Raw genomic sequence first — 20478 nt, forward strand, 5'->3', positions numbered from 1 at the left:
CGCTGCCTAGATAGACAGGTAGATGATAGATAGATAGATAAGTAGATAGATTGGTGATAGATTAGATGATAGAGAGAGATAGATAGACTGTACTCCAATATAATTGATTTCATTTGTAATCCTGTATATTTTGTTTTATTAATTTTTTTTTAGTGAGGCAATTGGGGTTAAGTGACTTGCCCAGGGTCACACAGCTAGTAAGTGTCAAGTGTCTGAGGCCGCATTTGAACTCAGCTACTCCTGACTCCAGGGCCGGTGCTCTATCCACTGCACCACCTAGTTGTCCTTTATTCATTTTTTTTTTTTAAACTGAGAAGGGGCCATAGGTTTCACCAGATTGCCAAAGGGCTTCATAACACAACAAAAGTTAAAAACTCCAGGTCCAGATGATCTATTTCTAAGATTCCTTCCAAACCTAGAGTTGTGATGTTAAGTTTGTAAGTAAAAGCTGTATTACCATTTGTTAGGGGATATTATAAAGAGGATTCTTGTTCATTTTGGGCTTAGACTAGATGATCTCTGGGTCCTTTCCAACTGTGAGATTTTGTGAAATGTATATTACCATAAACTCCATTTATATTACCATAAGGCCACCAACTCTAGAAGAATTATTCTTCCCTCTTATTTATGTAACCCCAGGGCAAAGGGAAAATACAGTGTTGGAGAGGGTAGGTTATCTCCCCTTCTTTCTGTTAAGGAAGAGGAAGAAATGATGCTGCTGGCATACTCCTGAAAGGCAGTGGGGAAAGTGGGATTATTTATTTGGGGAAGAGGAGCTGGGCTCATGCAGGAACTTTTTTTTTAAGTCCTTGAACTTTTTGGAGTGTATATCTAGCACTGGGATCTCTGGAATAAAGACTATCAAACTTTTTCATCATTTTCTTAGTATAATTACAAACTTTTCCCCCCGGAAGTTTTGGGTCAATTCATGACTACCAACAGGGTGCTGGAATGTCTATCTTTCCACAATTTTTGCAATACTGAATATTCCATGAATTTGTTCAATGCTCTTTGGTTATCTCCTATTGCCAAAATAGGTTTAAATAACTTTATTAAGCCTGATTTAGAAAACTTCGTGATTTTCTTTGGAATATATTTTTAAAAATGCTGACAGTAGTCCAGCATACCAAAACTCCTACTGTATTATTATTTTTATTTTTGTTTATTATTTTAAATAGCAAGGGAGAGATTTCGAATATCTGAAAAGGTTACAGTACTATGGGTTTTGAGCTGGAATCAGCTTTAGGGATCATCTAGACTAACTCCCATCATTGTACAGAGGATCAAACTGAGGCTCAGAGAGGCTAAAAGATTTGACTATGGTCACACAGGTATTAAGTGCCAGAGTCAGGATCAAACTCTGATTCTCCAAATCCAACATTTTCCATTAGATGGGTCCTATTATTTCTCCACACTCCAATGAATCAATCAGCGCACAATGCTTTGTACATTCTAGGCACTTGGTAAGTGCTGTTAGAATTGGATTCAAGAACAACATTAAAACAGATTCTATTTTCCTTTCATTATTTAGATATTTTAGTAATTTATTTTTAGAGCCTTCGATGAACAGTTCAAGAGTTTTTACACATAATGAAAATCAAAATAAGCTTGGGTGAGGAATGCAATTGTCTCACAGACAACTATGTGACTGCCTTATAGGAAACTTATTTTTAGTTTTAGACAAGTCATGATGGCCACCAGTTTCAAATCTCCATTAGTATACTTGTCCAGAGGAAAAAGAAACATATCAGGCTATCCCATTTAACATAGAGAAGTCAGACAAATGAGCTGGAGGTAGGGAGTAGGGTAGAATGATTTGGGTTGGGATGGGATAATGAAGATAGACACAGTTCGAATATCACTAAGGGCATAAAATGTGCAAGTTCTGATTGAATATCTCTGTAATTGTTCGTGGAATAAATTTGGAAACAATAAAAATGTTCATTAATTTCATTGACTAGATTTCAAATTCAAAAGCCACTCTATCCAGGCCTACATGACAGGAAGGGCTTTACTAGTTCAAAATCAAAAGGAATTTGGGGTTGTTTAGATAGCTAATTGTGATTATTTGGAATTTTAAAAAGAAAAACACCAATAAAGCAGATTTCGTCACAAACCCTGCTATGATTCCCTCACTCTCTAAGAATCTCAGAGGAGAAATTTCCTAGGACATTTACAAATGCATTCCCCAAACCCATTAAATGGCTCCATAATTCTTCAAAGCACATCAAAGTGTGGAGATAGTAACCTTGAATGAAGAGTAATTCTTGCTGGAATTTACACGTAAGTCTCACCCACATTCTGACACCTTTCCTAGCCTAGAGGGTTTTTTTAAAGTAGCAAACAGAGATTAGGTTACCCTTTGGGCTGAAGCAGCCTCAGGCTTGAGGAGGGGTTTCTTCCTGTAACTCAGACTCCGCCCGAGTTTCAGCTTCAGGGGGATTTTTTTCTTCCTCCAGTTCACTATCTACAGCCGAGACTTCCTCGGGTTTAGGAGCTTTATCACTGACCTCGGCCGCCTCCAGCACTGCTGAATCTGTAACCTCTGGCCCTGATTCTGCACTGGCCATAGCAATTTCACCAATCTCTGGATGAGCTTCGACACTGACTGCCAGAGTCTCCTCTGAGCCCGCTTCCACACTGACTGCCAGAGTCTCCTCTGAGCCCGCTTCCACACTGACTGCCGGAGTCTCTTCTGAGCTCGCTTCCACACTGACTGCAGAAGTCTCCAGAACTGCATCTTCTACATCTGGAATTTCTTCAGCTGTTGCCAAACCAGCCTCCAAAGGAGAAATCTCATTAGGGGCTTCTGAAGAGATTTCATTGTTTTCTGTGGGCTTTACTTCCTCATCTGTTAAGATTAGTTTTATTAAAAGACATACAAGAGAAAAAAAGAGCAGCGAGAAAATAAAAATTCAAACTTTCACCATTAACATTTTCTTTTTTTTGTTTTGTTTTGTTTTGTTTTTCAGTAAGGCAATTGGGGTTAAGTGACTTGCCCAGGGTCACACAGCACCATTAACATTTTCAAAGAAATATTTAGAAATGAAAACCTGTTGCTTGTGTTGCACATAGATAGAAGATAAAAAGCCATTCTGTTAGCAACTGCTATCTGTTATTGAAAATATGATTATTGAAATTCACCAAATTTCCAAGTTGAAAGGAATCTCTGAAATCATCATTCTATGCATGTACTTCTCTGCTTTTTGCACTGGTGGTTCTCACACCTGTTACCCTCTCCCCATGCATTCCCTCCATTCCTTTCCCTTGCAGAATACCTAGTTTCCTTCAAAATACAGTTTGACTGCCATCTCCTACAATAGTTATTTTCCTGATGCCTCCCATTGTTATGATTGCTCTCTTCTTTTCAAAATTTCTTTGTGTGACTTTGTACATACTTTGTGGTAATATTGTCAGTCTACATAGTTTATCACCTCCATATGGTAGACTAGAAACAGATTACGAATGCCTTGAATATGGGGACTACTTTTTGTCTTTATATCAAGATTACTTCCACATAGTAGGCTCTTCATAAGTGTTTATTGAAAGAAATGGAACAGAATCGAGATCACCTCATCCATCAGACTCTATTTTAGTATGGTTTTGTGAAAAGAGCCTTGGACATGAAATTAGGAAGAACTAGTTATGTAACTCCATGGACAAGTCATTGAACGTCAGCTTCCTCATCTATAAAATAAGGTAGTGCCTAGTACACAGCATTGTAGTGGGGTCCAAATGAGATAATATATTTAAAGCACTTGACAAACCTTTAATTTCTTTTTCTATTCTTTCTTTTTTTCTTTTTCTTTTCTTTCTTTCTTTCCTTCTTTTTTTGCGGAGCAAATGAGGGTTAAGTGACTTGCCCAGGGTTACACAGCTAGTAAGTGTCGCGTATGAGGCCAGATTTGAACTCAGGTCCTCCTGAATCCAGAGTCGGTGCTTTTTTCATTGTGCCACCTAGGTGGGCCCCAAACCTTAAATTTCTATACAGTGTCCCAAAAGACAGTGCAGTTTTAAGCCTTAGCTTTATTTAACTGGAAGATTTATTTAAATTTAAGCTGAATAAAGCTTAAAGATTTATCTTTAAAACTGCATGGGGGTGGGGCAGCTAGGTGGTGAAGTGGATAAAGCACCAGCCACGGATTCAAGAGGACGTGAGATCAAATGTGACCTCAGACACTTGACACTTACTAGCTCTGTGACCCTGGGCAAGTCGCTTAACCCTCATTGCCCCGCCCCCCCCCAAACTACACTAAGGTTTTTTTTCCTTTTGTTCTGTTTCTTATTTCACAACATGACTAGTATGGAAATATGTTTTATGTCATTGCACATATTTAACTTATATAAAATTGCTTACCGTCCTAGGGAGGAGGGAGGGGAGAAGAGGAGGGAGAAAAACATGTAATTGGAAAAATACTATTTAAAAAACTGCACTAAATCTTTTGGAACACTCTATATAACTGTCAGCTGCTATTATTATTATTATCCCTTACAAGTATCAAAGTAGCTCATTCTATACAAAATATAGAGAAGGGAGAAGTGTCATTCACATATTTTGTAGCACAGTGCTTTGCAACACTCCATAAATGCTTTTCATTTATTAACTTATTAATTCTCCCCTCTCCCCTATAATGATGATGCTGATGATAATACTATAATGTATATTTGTATAACACTTTACAGTTCAGGAGAATCATCAAAGTGGAAGAAAATTTGAATGGAAACAAAGAAATTAATACAAGGCACCAATTCTATTCTATCTCACTTTTTTTGTTTGTTTTTGATGGGGCAATGAGGGTTAAGTGACTTGCCCAGGGTCACATAGCTAGTAAGTATCAAGTGTCTGAGGCCGGATTTGAACTCAGGTCCTCCTGAATCTTGGGCCTGTGCTTTATCCACTTCACCATCTAGCTGCCCCTTCAGTGTTGGTTTTGCATACCCAGTGCTTAGCATGGTTCCTGGCACATTACAGGCAGGCACTTGATAAAGTTCCATTGATTGAACTTAACAAGCGTTAATTAAGCCCTTGCTAGCTACTATGTGTTGGGAACGAAGCAAAGCAATGGGATACAAAGACAAAAAAAATGTAGCCCTCCAAGAACTATATTCTACTGGGAGAAAACAACAGATAAACAGATAAGGAAAGGTAAAATATATACAAAATTGAATTCAAAATCTACTGTGATGCAATTGGGATTTGAAAAAAAAAAGTCCCATCTGTTCTTAGGGTGGCCTTTTCCCCAAATCAATCAGGTTAAAGAGGTGCCATTCAGCCCCAACTATCTAAATGACTTTGTTATCAAGTGGATTCTGGTCAGAAACACAAGTAGACAAAGACCGTATTGGAATAAAAATGACTTTGTGATAAAACAAAAACTCCAACAACTTTGTCCCTTTATCTCAAACTGCTGAGACAGACAGATATGAATGCCCTGGATTCCATGGACTGAAAGAAGCCAAAACCCTGAAGGATAATAGATAATACCTCCAAACACAAAGGAGTCAAAACAGTTGGTCAGCAATATAAGCTTCCTAGTAAGTATTACAGCTCCAGCTCTGGAAGGGACCCTAGAGGTCATACAGTTCAACTCCCTCATTTTATAGATAAGGGAAGTGAGACCTAGAGAAATAACATGACATGTCCAAGGTTATTCGGGTGGTAAGCGGCTGAGTTGGCATTCAAACCTAGCATCAAACCGAAAGTATTTTCAATCATCCGGTTTTACCGCCCCAAACAGTTTTGGTTAGGTTTTAAATAATCTTTTCCGAGGGTAGCTAGGTGGTACAGTGGATAAAGCACCAGCCCTGGATTCAGGAAGACTTGAGTTCAAATCTGGCCTCAGACACTTGACACTTATTAGCCGTGTGACCCTAGGCAAGTCACTTAACCCTCATTGCCCTGCAAAAACCAAAAACAAACAAAAAAACACAATTAGATCATATTTTCCTTGTCGAATGAACAACCTTTCAGTCTCGGATTCTGGATTTCTTTAGAAATGGAAAGCAATGGCAAATGGTCCAATGTATGTGCATTAAAAACATAGGATGGGGGCAACTAGGTAGTGCAATGGATAGAGCACTGGTTCTGGAGTAGGAAGGACCTGAGTTCAAATCACATCTCAGACACTGACTGGCTGTGTGACCCTGGACAAGTCACTTAACCCCAATGGCCTCCCCAAACAAACAAAAACATAGGATGTTTTGTGTCAGGGTAGATGAAAAGGAAGAAAGCTTTTACCTGCATGTTGCAGCTTGTCTGGTGATTCCTCTTTGGTGCTTTTCACTTGCATGTTATTGATACGTTCTGTGTACCGAGTCTGATCTGATGTGACAGTCCTGTAAGCCTGAAAGCAAATGTATACCTGTATTTAACTCCAGAGCTCTTAAAATGAGTTGTAGAGATATAATTCCCTGGATTTAATTACCATTAAAGATGGAATATGGGAGGCAGCTAAATGGCGCAGTGGATAAAGCACTGGCCCTGGATTCAGGAGGACCTGAGTTCAAATCCAGCCTCAGACACTTGACACTTACTGGCTATGTGACCCTGGGCAAGTCACTTAACCCTCATTGCCCCACAAAACAAAACCAAAAAAAGATGGAATATGATTTGGGAGGGGTTTCTTCCTTGGAAGAAAAGAGAGATTTAGATACCATGAAATATATATATTCTTTTCTGTTGCATTGCATTTTTTTTTTCTTTTTTGCAGGGGTAGGAGGTGGGTGGAAGGGGTGGTAAACTCCTGGGTGAAAACTCCTTCCACTAATGCTGATTGACAATTTGTAGCTTCTGGTCTTCCCCAGGCACCAGGAGGTGAGATGTTTTGCATATGGTCATACAGCTAAGGTAAATCAAAGGCAGGACTAGAACCCGGACCTTTTTGATTCTGTGATCAGCCTTCTAGCCTTTACACCACAGTTCTCTTGCTGCAACAAAATAATGAGCAGGTCATAAGATTTGAAGTTGAAAAGAAACATAGGTGCATAGATTAAGAGCTAGAAAGAACCTTAGACATCATCTCTCACTCACATCACTTTTAGGGTGGGAAAACCAAGGCTCAGATTTGCCTAAGGTCATAGAGGTAGAAAGTAGAAGACTGAATTCAAACCCAGCTCTATCTGATTTCAAATCCAGTAATCTTTCCAAACTGAAGAAAACCAAATATTCTATTAAATGAAATAAAGTGGTGAAAAAAAGGGAGTAACAATTCAACTTCATAAATCATGTTGAGACCGAAGCTTACAATTATTTCCTGATTCATCTACTGTCCTGACTCACAGATGTCATCTGGGAAAATGCACATTTACAATGCCTCAAGTAATGATCCAAATTACTGCTGTCATGATGTTTAAGTGAATCTGCATGTAATGAGTAACTCAAGCAATAAGTGCTTAGTGATCTTTCCTGATATGAGATTTCCTTTGTTTCATATATAGGCTGCCTTCATTCCTCTACGTTCATGTTAGATTACAACATATGCCTTTTATCCCCATGCAGTTAGAGTTAACATTTGGGATAATGAACATTGCAATTTTATAGTTCATAGGAGTGGCCAAACATTGGTCCCTGAACTTTGCAAAACAAAGAAAGATAATTATGATACTATGAAACTAGCTTTTATTTAATTATCCTATTGTTTTGCATAATATAGATTATCACCATACAAAAATCCCATAATATTGTAGCTATAAAGACACTTACATAATATCCACCAGCACTAACAGTGACACCAACAACGAGATAGTATATCATATTTGACCCAGATAATCCAGGGACTCTCTTAGATGACATCTGTCGAACGGATGCTGTAAAAAAAAATTTTTTTAAGTTACTTCCACTGCAATGGAAATTTTAAATAATTACATAAAATTATATTTAAAAGTGCATAAAAATTAACTTCATTTCTCCTGTATTACTGATTGCTCCAAAGGGATGCTTTTTTGAAATAGTTTCATTTCAGTATAAACAGATTTCTATCTAACACAGAAATGAAATATTTATACAACGAAACATTTCTAATAAAACTAAAAAAAAACAGAAGGAGAGGAAAAAACACTAAAGCTCTATCCCAACACTTCCCTGCAAAGGAAAGGGGCTAGAAGAAACAGGGAAAAGCAGATGCCTTTTGAATACCTAACTATTTTAATGTTATCTTTTAAAATCCACTAAATCATATGAATATGTTGGAGGGGCACATCAATGCATTGTTGAGGGAGGTATGAATTGGTCCAGCTATTCTGGAAAGCAGTTTAGAACTATGGCCTGGGTCAGCTAGGTGGTGCAATCGATAAAACACCAGCCCTGATTCAGGAGGCCCTGAGTTCAAATCCTACCCTTGACACTAGCTGTGTAACCTCATTGCCCTAAAAAGGAAAAAAAAAAGAACTATGGTCCCCAAAGTCACTAAAATGTGTATGCCCTTTTACCCAGCAATATTACTACTCAGCCTATATACCAAAGGGTTCAAAAAGAGGAAAAGAACCTACATGTTAAAAAGCATTGCTAGGTGGCACAGTGGATAAAGCACCAGCCCTGGATTCAGGAGTACCTGAGTTCAAATCCAGCCTCAGACACCTGACACTTACTAGCTGTGTGTGACCCTGGGCAAGTCACTTCACCCTCACTGCCCCACTTAAAAAAAAAAAAGCATTTATAGAAGTTTTTTGTATTTGCAAAGAACTACTAAGGGGGTATCCATAAATTGGGGAATAACTGAACAAATTATGTTATATAGAAATAGAATGTTGTTGCTCCATAAGACATGCTGAAAGGGATAATTTTAGAGATACTTGGGAAGACACAAAGTGAGCAGAACAAAGGAGACTATTAATACAATAACAAAAATATAGTAAAAAGAAAGAACTTTGAAAGATTTAAGAACTCTGATCGATGCCACAACAAACTACATTTCCAGCAGACTGATAATGAAGCATGCTACCCAGCTTCTGACGGACAGAAAATGGACTCAAGGTGTGAAATGGCACATGCATTTTTGGATAAGGCCTGTGTGGGGATTTGTTCTGATTGACTAAGCATATTTGTCTTTCTTTCTTTTCTTCCTTCCTTCCTTGCTTCTTTCTTTCTTTTTTCTTCCTTCCTTCCTTCCTTCCTTCCTTCCTTCCTTCCTTCCTTCCTTCCTTCCTTCCTTCCTTCCTTCCTTCCTTCCTTCCTTCCTTCCTTCCTTCCTTCCTTTCTTCCTTTCTTCCTTCCTTCCTTTCTTTCGTTTGTCTTTTAATTGGGGTGTTAGAGAGGATGAGAGCATGGGGCAGGGAAGGGAGAAAGAATAAATTCTTGTTAATTGAAAAATAATGAAATAAACTATTTTTAATTGCCTCTCCTCTTCCTCTTTGAAATTCATGTTTGCTAGTTTTCTTTTTTCTATTCCCTTTTTCAAAGAAGATTTTTTTTTGCTTTGTTGTATTTATTATCTTCCTTTCTATTTATTTTGAAATGTTCTTTTCTGATTTGTGGCCTACCCCTCCCCCTTTTTATTTTTTTTTTACCTCTTTTGGTTCATCATCTAGTTAAAGCTTCTGAAGTACCCAGTTTGAGCTTCCTCCTAACTAATTTCTACATTATTGCCTTTAATTGATCTTGTTTATGACCTTTTCCTCCCCTGTTACTCCTCAGTCACAGAAGTATCGATCTATTAGGGAAATAATATGAATAGAAGCAGTTCCCATGATAGAAATTATCATTGTGCAGCCCAGTTCTACTCCTCTGCTCCTCTATCCATTCACTGTAATATCTCACCTGTGTGTCTGCCTCAACTCTCAAAGCTTCTGGTGCCAACTGCCCCTTGTACCTCATATATTCTTTCTTCTGGGCCAGGAAATTGTTCATGGGGACACCCTCAAAAAGAAGGTTGTTTCCTAATGCACTGATTCCACCCAAATTAAACCTGTCATGCCATGGCCATCTCTCACTGCCGGCATATGTATCTTCTTTCATGGCAATGCTCTTCAGGGAAATTTACCCCTCCCCCACCCTCTCCCTTCTGGTTGGGAGGTTATAGGCATCATCAACTCCTTCCAGGGTACATCATTCTTTTCCCTCCATCCTCTCTCTCTTCTTTCTTCCCATTTATGAATCTTCCCACTCTGCAATTTTGTCCCACAAAATATATTAACTCTCATCTAGGGGAATTATAGGATTTATTCCATTACTCTTCAGTTGTATTCCTCCACCTTAATTTCTTTTATATTTTTAAAATCAGTTTACATCTTTATCAATCTTTATTTTGTAATCTATTAATGATGTCCTTTTTTTGTTTTTATCCCATAGGTCAGTTTTTCTCTTAAAAAAATAACCACTAAACATAGTGTAACTTCATTACTTATTATTTCTTTGGTAATTGTACTTATTTATCTTTTATGTGTTTCTGTTGTAAGTCAAATATTTTGCTCACATCCATACTCTGGATTGTTTTTGGGTTGGGGGGGACAATCAGGATTTAGTGACTTGCCCATGGCCGTACAGCTAGTAAGTATCTGAGGCTGGATTTGAACTCAGGTCCTTCTGACTCCATGGCCATTGCTCTATCCACTGTGCCACCTAGCTGCCTCTGTGCTTTGTTTTTTTAATTTTTTGTTTTTGCAGGAATTCTTTTGCCAGCATGCTTCTTTTTGTTGAACATCCCCCCTCTTTTTTTTCATTGATAATTAGGTCTATGTTTGCAGGACATGTCATTTGGAGTTACAGATTGAGCTCCTTTGCTTTTTGGAATATAGTAATCTTTCATTCTTTTCTGCGATTTGTGTGTGGGGGGGAAGGGGTACAATAGAATCTAGGATTATCCAAATTTTCTTTCCTTTATATTTGAAGGTCTTTCTCCTGGCTGCTTGCTGAATTTGTGTGTGTGTGGGGTTGTTATTAGAATTATTATATTTGAATACTATGTGTCTTGGCATTTGAAGCATAGAGTTATTGTTTTCTGTAGACAATCTGTGTATTCTTTCAGTGGTGCTTTGTTTTCTGTGTTCAAAAATTATAGTCAGTTGTCTTATACTATTTCTTGAATAATGGTGTTCATGGTTTTTTATTTGCCATGTTGTTCTAAGAGACAAGATCCTACATATCCTGTCTTTGAGGTCAATGACTTTGGCTTGTATAGAAATCACATGTTCTTTTTTTTGTGTTTTGTTTTTTGGGGGGTTTTTTTGGTGAGGCAATTGGGGTTAAGTGATTTGCCTAGGGTCACACAGCTAGTAAGTGTCAAGTGTCTGAGGCCGGATTTGAACTCAGGTCCTCCTGACTCCAGGGCAGGTGCTCTATCCACTGTCCCACCTAGCTGCCCCCACATGTTCTTCTTTTTTTTTTTAATTGGGGTTAAGTGACTTGCCCAAGGTCACACATCTAGTAAGTGTTAAGTGTCTGAGGCCAGATTTGAACTCAGGTACTCTTGAATCCAAGGTCAGTGCTCTATCCACTGTGCCACCTAGCTGCCCCTAAACTCAATTTTTAACTTTGTTTTTGGAGAAACTCTACTATGGATTTAATTTTTTTCTGTTCCTAATGAGAGTTTTTTACTTCTGTATTTAGATCTAGAAATTCTGATATATATGTATCTATGTATATATATATATATATATATATACACACACATGCGTGTGTGTATGTGTGTGTAGTCAGTCCTAATTTCTTATATTATAAATTTAATTCCTCTTTTGAACCCTTCTAGAATTTCTTGTTGTAACATGGTTTCCTGGGATTCAAAGTTCTATATTTCATCAGACATTGGTCCCCTTCCCTTTGTATTGTGACATTTGTAGAGACAGCTCTGTAATCTCTTTAAGGATGCAGTACTTATCTTCTAGTTCTAGGATATTTTCTCCTGATTTATTTGCGCTTTGAGTTTTTGCTGAGTTTTCTTCTTGAAAACATTCATGGTTTAACATTTTTTTCTTTATATTCTTCTATCACTCACTTTGTCATCTCCTTTCCCCCACCATCCTTTGGTAGCGGATGCACCCCTAGGCTTGGACTTCAAAGCTGCTTCGACCTTCTCTCATGGTGGAAGATTTAATAATGTTCACTGGGGGCATCTAGATGGCCCAGTGGATAAAGCACCGGCTCTGAATTCAGGAGTACTGGAGTTCAAATCCAGCCTCAGGCACTTGACACTTACTAGCTGTGTGTGACCCTGGGCAAGTCACTTAACCCCAATTGCCTCACTAAAAAAAAAAAAAATGTTCACTGGGCTGGATCCTTACCATTATCAGGGCCTAGAGGAACAGATCCATCTGTAAAATGAACTGATCGGACTCGCTGGTCTCTAAAGTCCCTTCTGTGTAGATGCATATACCCTATAACTGGCTTCAGACAGGTTCCGGTCCCCATTCCTGCAGGCCCTAAGTCAACCATGCCTTCCTGCCATAGCTCCATCTCCAGGCCCTCTTTGATCTCTTCTCCTTTCATTCCTTCTGTGGCCTGTATCAGTGGATACCCTTTCTCGCTCTCTGAAGGGAAGATGTTGAAGATGTTACTGGCAAAGTCACTGCAACCTTAGGGGTTGCTAACCAAGGGGCCACAGGGAGCCTGTCCAATGGCTTCTCACTCCCTTTCCCCCAACTTCTCATGTGATTGGGCAGAATCAATATCTGCAGCTTGTTGATAGTGGAGGGTAGGAGTGAGTGAGAAGTATAGACAAAGTCTATGAAGCAAGAAGAGATCCCCAGACATAAGTCTGAGGGTAGGTTTGTGTGGTCCCTGCCAGGAGTGGAGGTTGGGTAGAAAGGCATCTAGAGGGACCACTTTAAGGATTAGTGGTCTTTCCTGTTAATTCCTTGTTGGGGTTTTCCCTTTTTTTTAATCTTGTGGATTCAACTTTAACTGCTCTACATTTGGGATATATTTCTTTTTGGTAGACTTTTTGAGAGTTATTGGGGTCTGGGGAAGACATCTAGTGGGTTATCTTGTTGAGCTATAATTTGTTTTTTTAAATGTTTATATCAGGGTTTTGTTTTGTTTTTGTGAGGCAACTGAGGTTAAGTGATTTGCCCAGAGTCACACAGCTAGTGTCAAGTGTCTGAGACTGGATTTGAACTCAGGTACTCCTGCCTCCAGGGCTAGCACTCTACCCACTGTGCTACCTAGCTGCCCTATATATCAGTTTTAATAAAAACAACTTGTTTGCTTCAGAGTTTTCTGATCTTTTTTTCTTTTTTGCATTTCCCCCCAGATTTTGTTGCTTTAGTATTATCTTCATTCCTTCTTACAGTCACAGTCATTATGTTCACTTTAGAGGAATAAAGATTTGACAAAATACTGATTCCTAGCCTGGGCCCTGACTCCAAGAATCTACCAGGGACCCCTTCCCAGGCTCCAGGGAAGTTCCCAAATGAAGGTGCCCCAAATAGTCTTCCATTATCTCTTTTCTTTACACAGAACTGTGTTCCTTCCTTTGCATTATATTGCTTTTTGAATCTACAATTGGAAGGAGGAGAGGAATGAGGATGTTGTAAACAAAACCTTTATTATTAAATCAAGGGAAAGGGTCCTGCTTTATGTTTTGGCTTTATTCATATGGGCTTTTCAATTCAATGAACATTAAATACTACAACATACCAGGTTCTAGGATTATAAAATTTTAAATGTAATAATCCTTGAACCCAAGAAAGCCCAAGAGTTGGGGTGAGGAGGGAGTGAGGGCAGCCTGTGCAGAGGCTCAGAGACCTCGATGGAAAGTTTAGAAGTCAGCTACCAAATTTACACATTCCTCTTGTTTCTCAGGCACAGACAATCAATCGGCTTTTATGAAGGAAAGGACTCTTCCTAAGAAATGAAAGGGAAATAGTCTCATATCAAGAGAAGTTATGCTGCTTAGGTTAAGCTAAATTACTTACATCCCCAATAAACGAAAGAAATTGTTTACTTAATTTAGCTAAGAAGATCTTTCATTAATTTAAAATTAATTAATTTTACATTTTATTTTCCTTAATTTAAAAAGTGAGGACCTACAGCCTAACCTGAGATACGAATCAACAATAATCTCTTTAATGAAGAAAGTTGCCTAGTTAGTTGATCAGAGCTGTGTTGTATAGACATAAAATAGGTATGAGGCTACAGAAAGGCAACCTGAGGATTTCATTGCCTCTGGAAGGGTGGTCATTTGTTATTAGAAGTTGGGAGCACATGTTTGAAAGAAAAACTTTATACAAAATCGTTATTCCAAACCTATCCCAAAGTTATGTACTTATCTGTATTCATATTCTCAGGTTCTCTGTCTACATGGCTGAATCTCAGTCTCTCTCTGGTCTTTCTGGTCTTTCTCTCTGGTCTTTCTCTCTGGTCTCTCTCTCTCTCTCTCTCTCTCTTTCTCTCTCTCTCCTCTTCTCTTCTTTCTTCTCTCTCCATCTCTTCTCTTTTTCTCTCTTTTCTCTCCACCCCCTTCTCCCTCTCTTCCTCCCTTTCTCCCCTTCTCTTTCTCCCTCTTTCTCTCTCTCTCCCTCTCTAGCCTTGAGGTCAGAACTGTTTCCTTTCTGTCTTTGCAAATATCCTGAAACCTCGCAGGTGCCTATCACAGTGCCCGGCAGATACATAATGAATGCTTTTTGAATGAATGAAGAAAATAAACAAAGAACACAAAAGGCACCACCTAGATCCTCTGCCCACTTTTCTATGTCTAGGATCCTTCCCCCAACCAGAATTGTGGATTTCTAAAGAAACAAGGTCATGGTCAGGCTTTCTGGTTTCTGTGGCTACAAGAGACAGCTTTTCCATAACCTTGGTCTGCAGTCAGGCAGTGAATGTCCTGATCAAATGTGACACACGGAAAGCAAAAATATCCTGCCAGAGAGCCCTCCTTGTACAACAGCTGTGGATGGCGCTGCCAGATCAGCACCAACATCACCAGCTTCTCTCTCCTTCAGCTCCTTACTCTATAGTTGTCTTAAAGGGTAGGGAAGCCCTAACCATAGAGTTAGCAACAAGTAAGGAAATGATGACCCTCAAAAGTCAAGGATGTTGTTTATCTAACAAGTTGCTTCCAGTGATTCATGGTGATATCTGCAAGTCCCACTGCAGTGCACCTACAGGATCAGTTAATAAAGTAGGATCTTAGCATCATTGAAGATCTAAGGACCTACCACAACTCCATCGTTTATGAAAGAAGAAACTGAGGCCCATCCAAGATGCTTAAGGGACTTGTTCAAGGGCACACAGATTGTAAATAGACTAGAAAATGGCAGTCAAGATTCAAACCTGATCGTCCTACCCCAAATCCAGGAAGATTGCTAAACAAAGAAATGTTTGAGGCTACCTTGTCCAATTCCCTCATTTCAAAGATGAGGAAAAATGACTTATTATATTGTTCAGGAAAAATGATTATACTGTTTAAATCCAACCCTATGTCATTGAAGGTTGTCTGTACCCAGAAGGTCCCCTGACCCCAGTAACTATCTAGGAATGCTGGAGATGGCTACAAGTATTTTGGGTTCCCCCAGGTCCGGGATACACCAAAAGCATTCGTGTTTTGGGTTACCACACCTAGGACTAGGGATAGGTCCAACCCAAGTTCCCATTTTGGGTTCTCTTGTGTTTTAGCTTCACCCAAATTTAACTGAATGTTTATAGTTACTCAAATCTATCTCAGTCTACCTTGCTTTCAAGCTACCCTCTTGGCAGAATTGCTTTTTAAAAATTGCTTAAACCTATAGAAATGTAAACCTTGCAGAGCCTGGATGAGAGAGAGGGAGCCACACCTCCTTTCCTATTCTCTTTCCTCTACCAAATGACCTAATACATTTCTTTCTAAACCTATTTCAGATTTTGGGGTCTGTTCTAGTGAACAACAAAGAGAGCTTGAGAGAGGAGTGCCTTGCACAAGATTACACAGAAATTCAAATCAAGGTCCTCTGACCAAACTTAGGGTTCCTTCCCTTAAACAACTGCCAAAGCAGCATAGCTGACCAGAAATGGCTTCTAATTAAGGTCCCAGTTAAGACAGCTATTCTGTGATTGTAGCTACGCAAATATAATAATAGCTGGCATTTATAAAATCCTTCAAGCCACAGGAACTTATTTGGGCTTCAAAAATGACTCACCTACAATCCTTATTACCCCCACTTTACAGCTCCAGAAGGAAACTGTCTCCAAGAATTTAAGCGACTTGACTAGTGCCACAAAACTATTATATAATAGAGGCACAATTCATTCACCTCCCTCTTGACTCCAGGTTCAGCACTCTTTCCAGTACAACACAGTGGTTAACTTGGGGTAGTTACACAAAAGGCACCCTGTAACCCAAATGTGGCCAGAGAGCTATCTCTGATATCCCCCCGGACCCCTCACTCAACTTCAGTCTGCTCACCTGTCAAATGAAGATGATTTATAAAGCCCCTTCGGGCAATAAATCTATACTATGATCCATGGAAGAGAAGAGAGTTCTCAGCCTAAACCGGAAAGGGGAGGCTCTCTGGTTATTCCGGCAAATAACCCTTGCAGATTACCATTAGAACCTGAGTTATCTCCTTGGGATCTTATTGAAAAAGCTCCTTAACCCTTAGTACGCAGAAGCCTGCATTTCGAGTGGAAGGCCCTGGCTTCGAATTTTGTCAGTAACTTACTGGTTGTGTGGCGGTAGGTCTCTTGGGACTTCAGTTTCCTCACCTGTAAGACGAAGAGGTTGGACTACGTGCCTTCGAAGGTTCTTTCTGGCTCTAAATCTATGATCCTATATGTTCTCCCCACATCTGCCCGCAAATCATGCGGCGTGGCTGAAGGAAGGAAACTCGGCTCAGTCTCTACTTCTGACTGTCTCCAAGCTGCCGGCCTGGGGTGATCCCAAACACTGGGTAACCTCTCTCTCCTTGCTCCTGCCTCTCCTGGCCAGGTTCTTTCGCGACATCCACTAAAACAGGAGGGGATCATATGTACTTGGGGGAGGCCGCCGCTAAACTTCCCAAAACGCATGGTGCCCTGCGCCCTGAGTCGGTCATCCATCCACCTCCACATATCCAACCTGACAATCCGACGGCTCCCGGCATCCTGGCTAGCCGAGGCTCCCCTCACTCTGGGGCCACACAGCTCGCACTCACCTTGCTTCCAGACCAGTGGGGGGCTGGAAGGAGGGGTCCTCAGAGGTAAAGTCAGTGTCTTCCCAACAGCCCTGCGGAGATACATGGTACCGGTTTCAAAGCACCCTTGTCTCACAGTGCGGAGCAGCGGTCCGCTCTGGGAACCACCCAAGACTGTGGGCTGCCCTGTCCCGCCTCCAGGAGGAGCCCGAACTCACCGCCCCCGGCGGTCCAGCCCCCTTCTCGGTGGAATCGGGAGCCTAGAGTAAGAGACGGTCCAGGGCGAATACTGGTGCTCAGCTCTTCCAAGGGCCTCTGTTAGGGCTCGTTCCAGAGCCAATTAAAAGTCGTGCCTCGGGCACGCTGTCTGTGTGAGTTAATTCTGGTCACTTTCCACCCTTTTCAGACTTGGCTAGGCAGTTTTCAGAATGTCAGGTTGTGACAGCATCCAAGGGAAGGGACTGGAAAATGGTCTATCACTTGTCACATATAATTTAAACCCTCCATATTTTTCCTCCCCCCCCCCCCATCTAAAAAAATCCTAAAGAAAAACACTAGGGCCTTAGCATGAGGGAGTTAGACCCAAAACAACTGAATATTACATTAGGGAGTATTCTACTTTCATCTATTCAAAACAAGCATTTATTAAGTGCTTATTATGTTCCCGGCTAGACACAGTTTGGCATAGTGGATAGAGAACTGGCCTCAGAGTCTGGACAACCTGCACTCAAGCCCCACCTCTGTTACCTGCTGGCTATGCGACCCTGTTCAAATCACTCTCCATTTCAGTGAGGTTGGGAGAGAGGGGCCGCTGTACGAGGTACTGGGTATACAAATACAAAAGGAATCAACACTTCCCCTCTAAATTTCTTTCTTTTTGCGGAGCAATGAGGGTTAGGTGACTTGCCCAGGGTCACACAGCTGGTAAGTGTCAAGTGTCTGAGGCCACACTTGAACTCAGGTCCTCCTGAATTCAGGGCCCGTGCTTTATCCACTGCTCCACCTAGTTGCCCCCTAGATTTCATTCTATCTACAAGATTAAAATTCCAGTGTCTCTAGAAGAGAAAACATTTCTCTATTGCCCTGGACAAAGTCAAATAAATATTCCCATGAATTAGAAATACTAGAATGTTAGTATCACATCTACCATACTGCTACGATGTCTTGAATGATTTCAGTATAACTTCGGTTGAACAGATAGGATAATTTATGCCTTAGAGGCAGAATAGTCTAGATACAGCACTGGATTTGTGGAGGCTAGAGGTCCTGCTGACATACTTACTATCTGTGTCACCCTTGGCAAACTTGGCTTCCTCATCAATAAGAGGGGGTTGTATTTGACGGCCCTCCAGCTCCAAATCTATTATTTTATGACTGAATTGTTTTTATGCTTTCAATAAATAGGCAATTTATTCCTGTCATGAATTCTACTCTCCTTGCAATATAGTCTGAGTAAATACGGTAATTTATGACTTCAATGATTTCAGAGTAGTTTGAGTAAATAAGGTAGTTTTTGCCTTCAGTGATTTCGGCATAGTTTGAATAAATACGGTAATTTATGCCTGCAAAGATTTTAATATACATTAGGTATGGGAAATACGGCATTTATGCCTTCAGTGATTTCAGCATAGTTTGGATACAGTAAACATAGTGATTTATCCCTTCAGTAATATTGGCATAGTTGAATATAGTAAATAACAATACTACATAGTGAAGAAATTTAACCTTTCAATGATTTCAGCATAGTTTGAACAAATATAGTCATTTATATCACTACAGATTTCAGCCTGGTTTGATCACAGTAATTTATGCCTTCAATGATTTCAGTCTAGTTTGGAGAGAGTAAATGTGGCAATTTATCCTTGCCTCTGCATGACTTTCTAAATCCCTAGATTCTCAACTACTTGAAGGCAGGGACTACTTTATATAGCTCTGTTTTCCCCATTGCACCCAACACAGTATCTTGCACAGATATCTTTAATATTACATTTAATATATATAGAATAAATGTTAATTTCTGAACCTAACTCTAACATTCTATCACACACAACCATAATATATAACCCTCATCAGGGGACAGCTAGGTAGCACAATGGATAAAGCACCGGTTCTGGATTCAGGAGGACCTGAGTTCAAATCCAGCCTCAGACACTTGACATTTACTAGCTGTGTGACCCTGGGCCAGTCACTTAACCCTCACTGCCCCACAAAAATTAAAAAAGAAAAAAAAACCCTCATCAGAATTTGCCTTTTAACACTCTTGAAAGCAGGAAGTTCAGCAAATCTAGTGTAGACTAAAATTTCAACCCGGGCAGCTAGATGACCTATAGTTGGTCGAGGGGTAAAGGTACAGAATCTTTAGACCCCCCCTTACCAAGAAAAGTCTGAAAGCCTTCAAATACTAGACTAGAAATTATAGAGCTAGCGTTGGAAAGAACCTCAGAAGTCTCTACTCCAATCTTTACATTTTACAGAAAAGGAAACTGAAATCCAAGGCGGTAAAAGTAACTTGTCCTAGGTCAAACCGCAAGTAACTGAGTCAAGATTTGAACCCAGGCCCCAAACCCTGCGTAAATGTGAAATTTCTACTCTAACAGGATGTATCCATAGGAATTGATACTCTGTCTGATTGGTAATATGTGCAATCCCCTGGAAAATAGGAAACATACATTCCAATGGGGTCTTTTTTTTTTTTTGGTGGGGCAATGGGCGTTAAGTGACTTGCCCAGGGTCACACAACTAGTAAGTGTCAAGTGTCTGAGGCCAGATTTGAACTCAGGTCCTCCTGAATCCAGGGCCAGTGCTTTATCCACTGCACCACCTAGCTGCCCCCCCTTCAATGGGGTCTTGAGGGTTTAGAGGATTAGCTGCTAAGGCAGGTTGGCAAAATCAAGCTTTCTTGCCACTGAGGCTTAATTATTCTTGCCATAATAAAATGAACTGAACCTTTGAATTTTAGCCTGGTTGTCAGGGAAGCGTTTTAGTCAAATGTAGCACATCATATGGTCGACTGACTTGTACAGTTACCTCTGAATGTGGTTGACGGTCTCTATCTTTGCACTAGGTTTCTCTCTCCTGCCTGGGATATTTTGCCTCCATACTTGTTTCTTGGAATCTGCTCAGGCATTCAGTGCCCTTCACCTTGGCCTGAGGTGGGGAGAGTTGGCCAGAACCTAGATGAGTATGAGATTATACTGGATTGCAGTGTAGGTCCCAACTGATGAGGTCCAGTTGAGAGGCCCATGGCTTATCCATAAGGGCTTCCTGGGTGACTGTTCAAGCCTATCAGACAATATGCTATGTCATAGGTCCATGGTGACCAGTGAAAAAGGGAATGGAAGAGAATAAGCATTTATATAGTACCTACTCTATGCCAGGCACTATTTGTGCTAAGTGCTTTTACAAGATCAGAAAACCTACTCTGAAATTCTTAAACTGAAAAGCTTCTGCACAAGTAAAATT

At 40.1% G+C, this 20478-nt stretch overlaps 1 protein-coding gene across 1 annotated transcript; it reads right to left on the reverse strand.

Annotated features, from left to right (window-relative positions):
- Window positions 1–245: 245 nt before the first annotated feature.
- LOC122730587 (mitochondria localized glutamic acid rich protein) lies at window positions 246–17169 on the reverse strand. Its single transcript, XM_043969765.1, has 4 exons — window positions 17038–17169; window positions 7703–7806; window positions 6239–6344; window positions 246–2851 (listed from the first exon to the last, which is right to left on the reverse strand). The coding sequence occupies exons 1-4, from the start codon at window positions 17120–17122 to the stop codon at window positions 2379–2381; spliced, it is 768 nt and encodes a 255-aa protein (XP_043825700.1). The 5' UTR covers window positions 17123–17169; the 3' UTR covers window positions 246–2378.
- Between the last annotated feature and the right edge of the window lie 3309 nt (window positions 17170–20478).

The sequence above is a fragment of the Dromiciops gliroides genome, chromosome 6 (genome assembly GCF_019393635.1).
Source record: "Dromiciops gliroides isolate mDroGli1 chromosome 6, mDroGli1.pri, whole genome shotgun sequence".
Taxonomy (NCBI): Eukaryota; Metazoa; Chordata; class Mammalia; order Microbiotheria; family Microbiotheriidae; genus Dromiciops; species Dromiciops gliroides.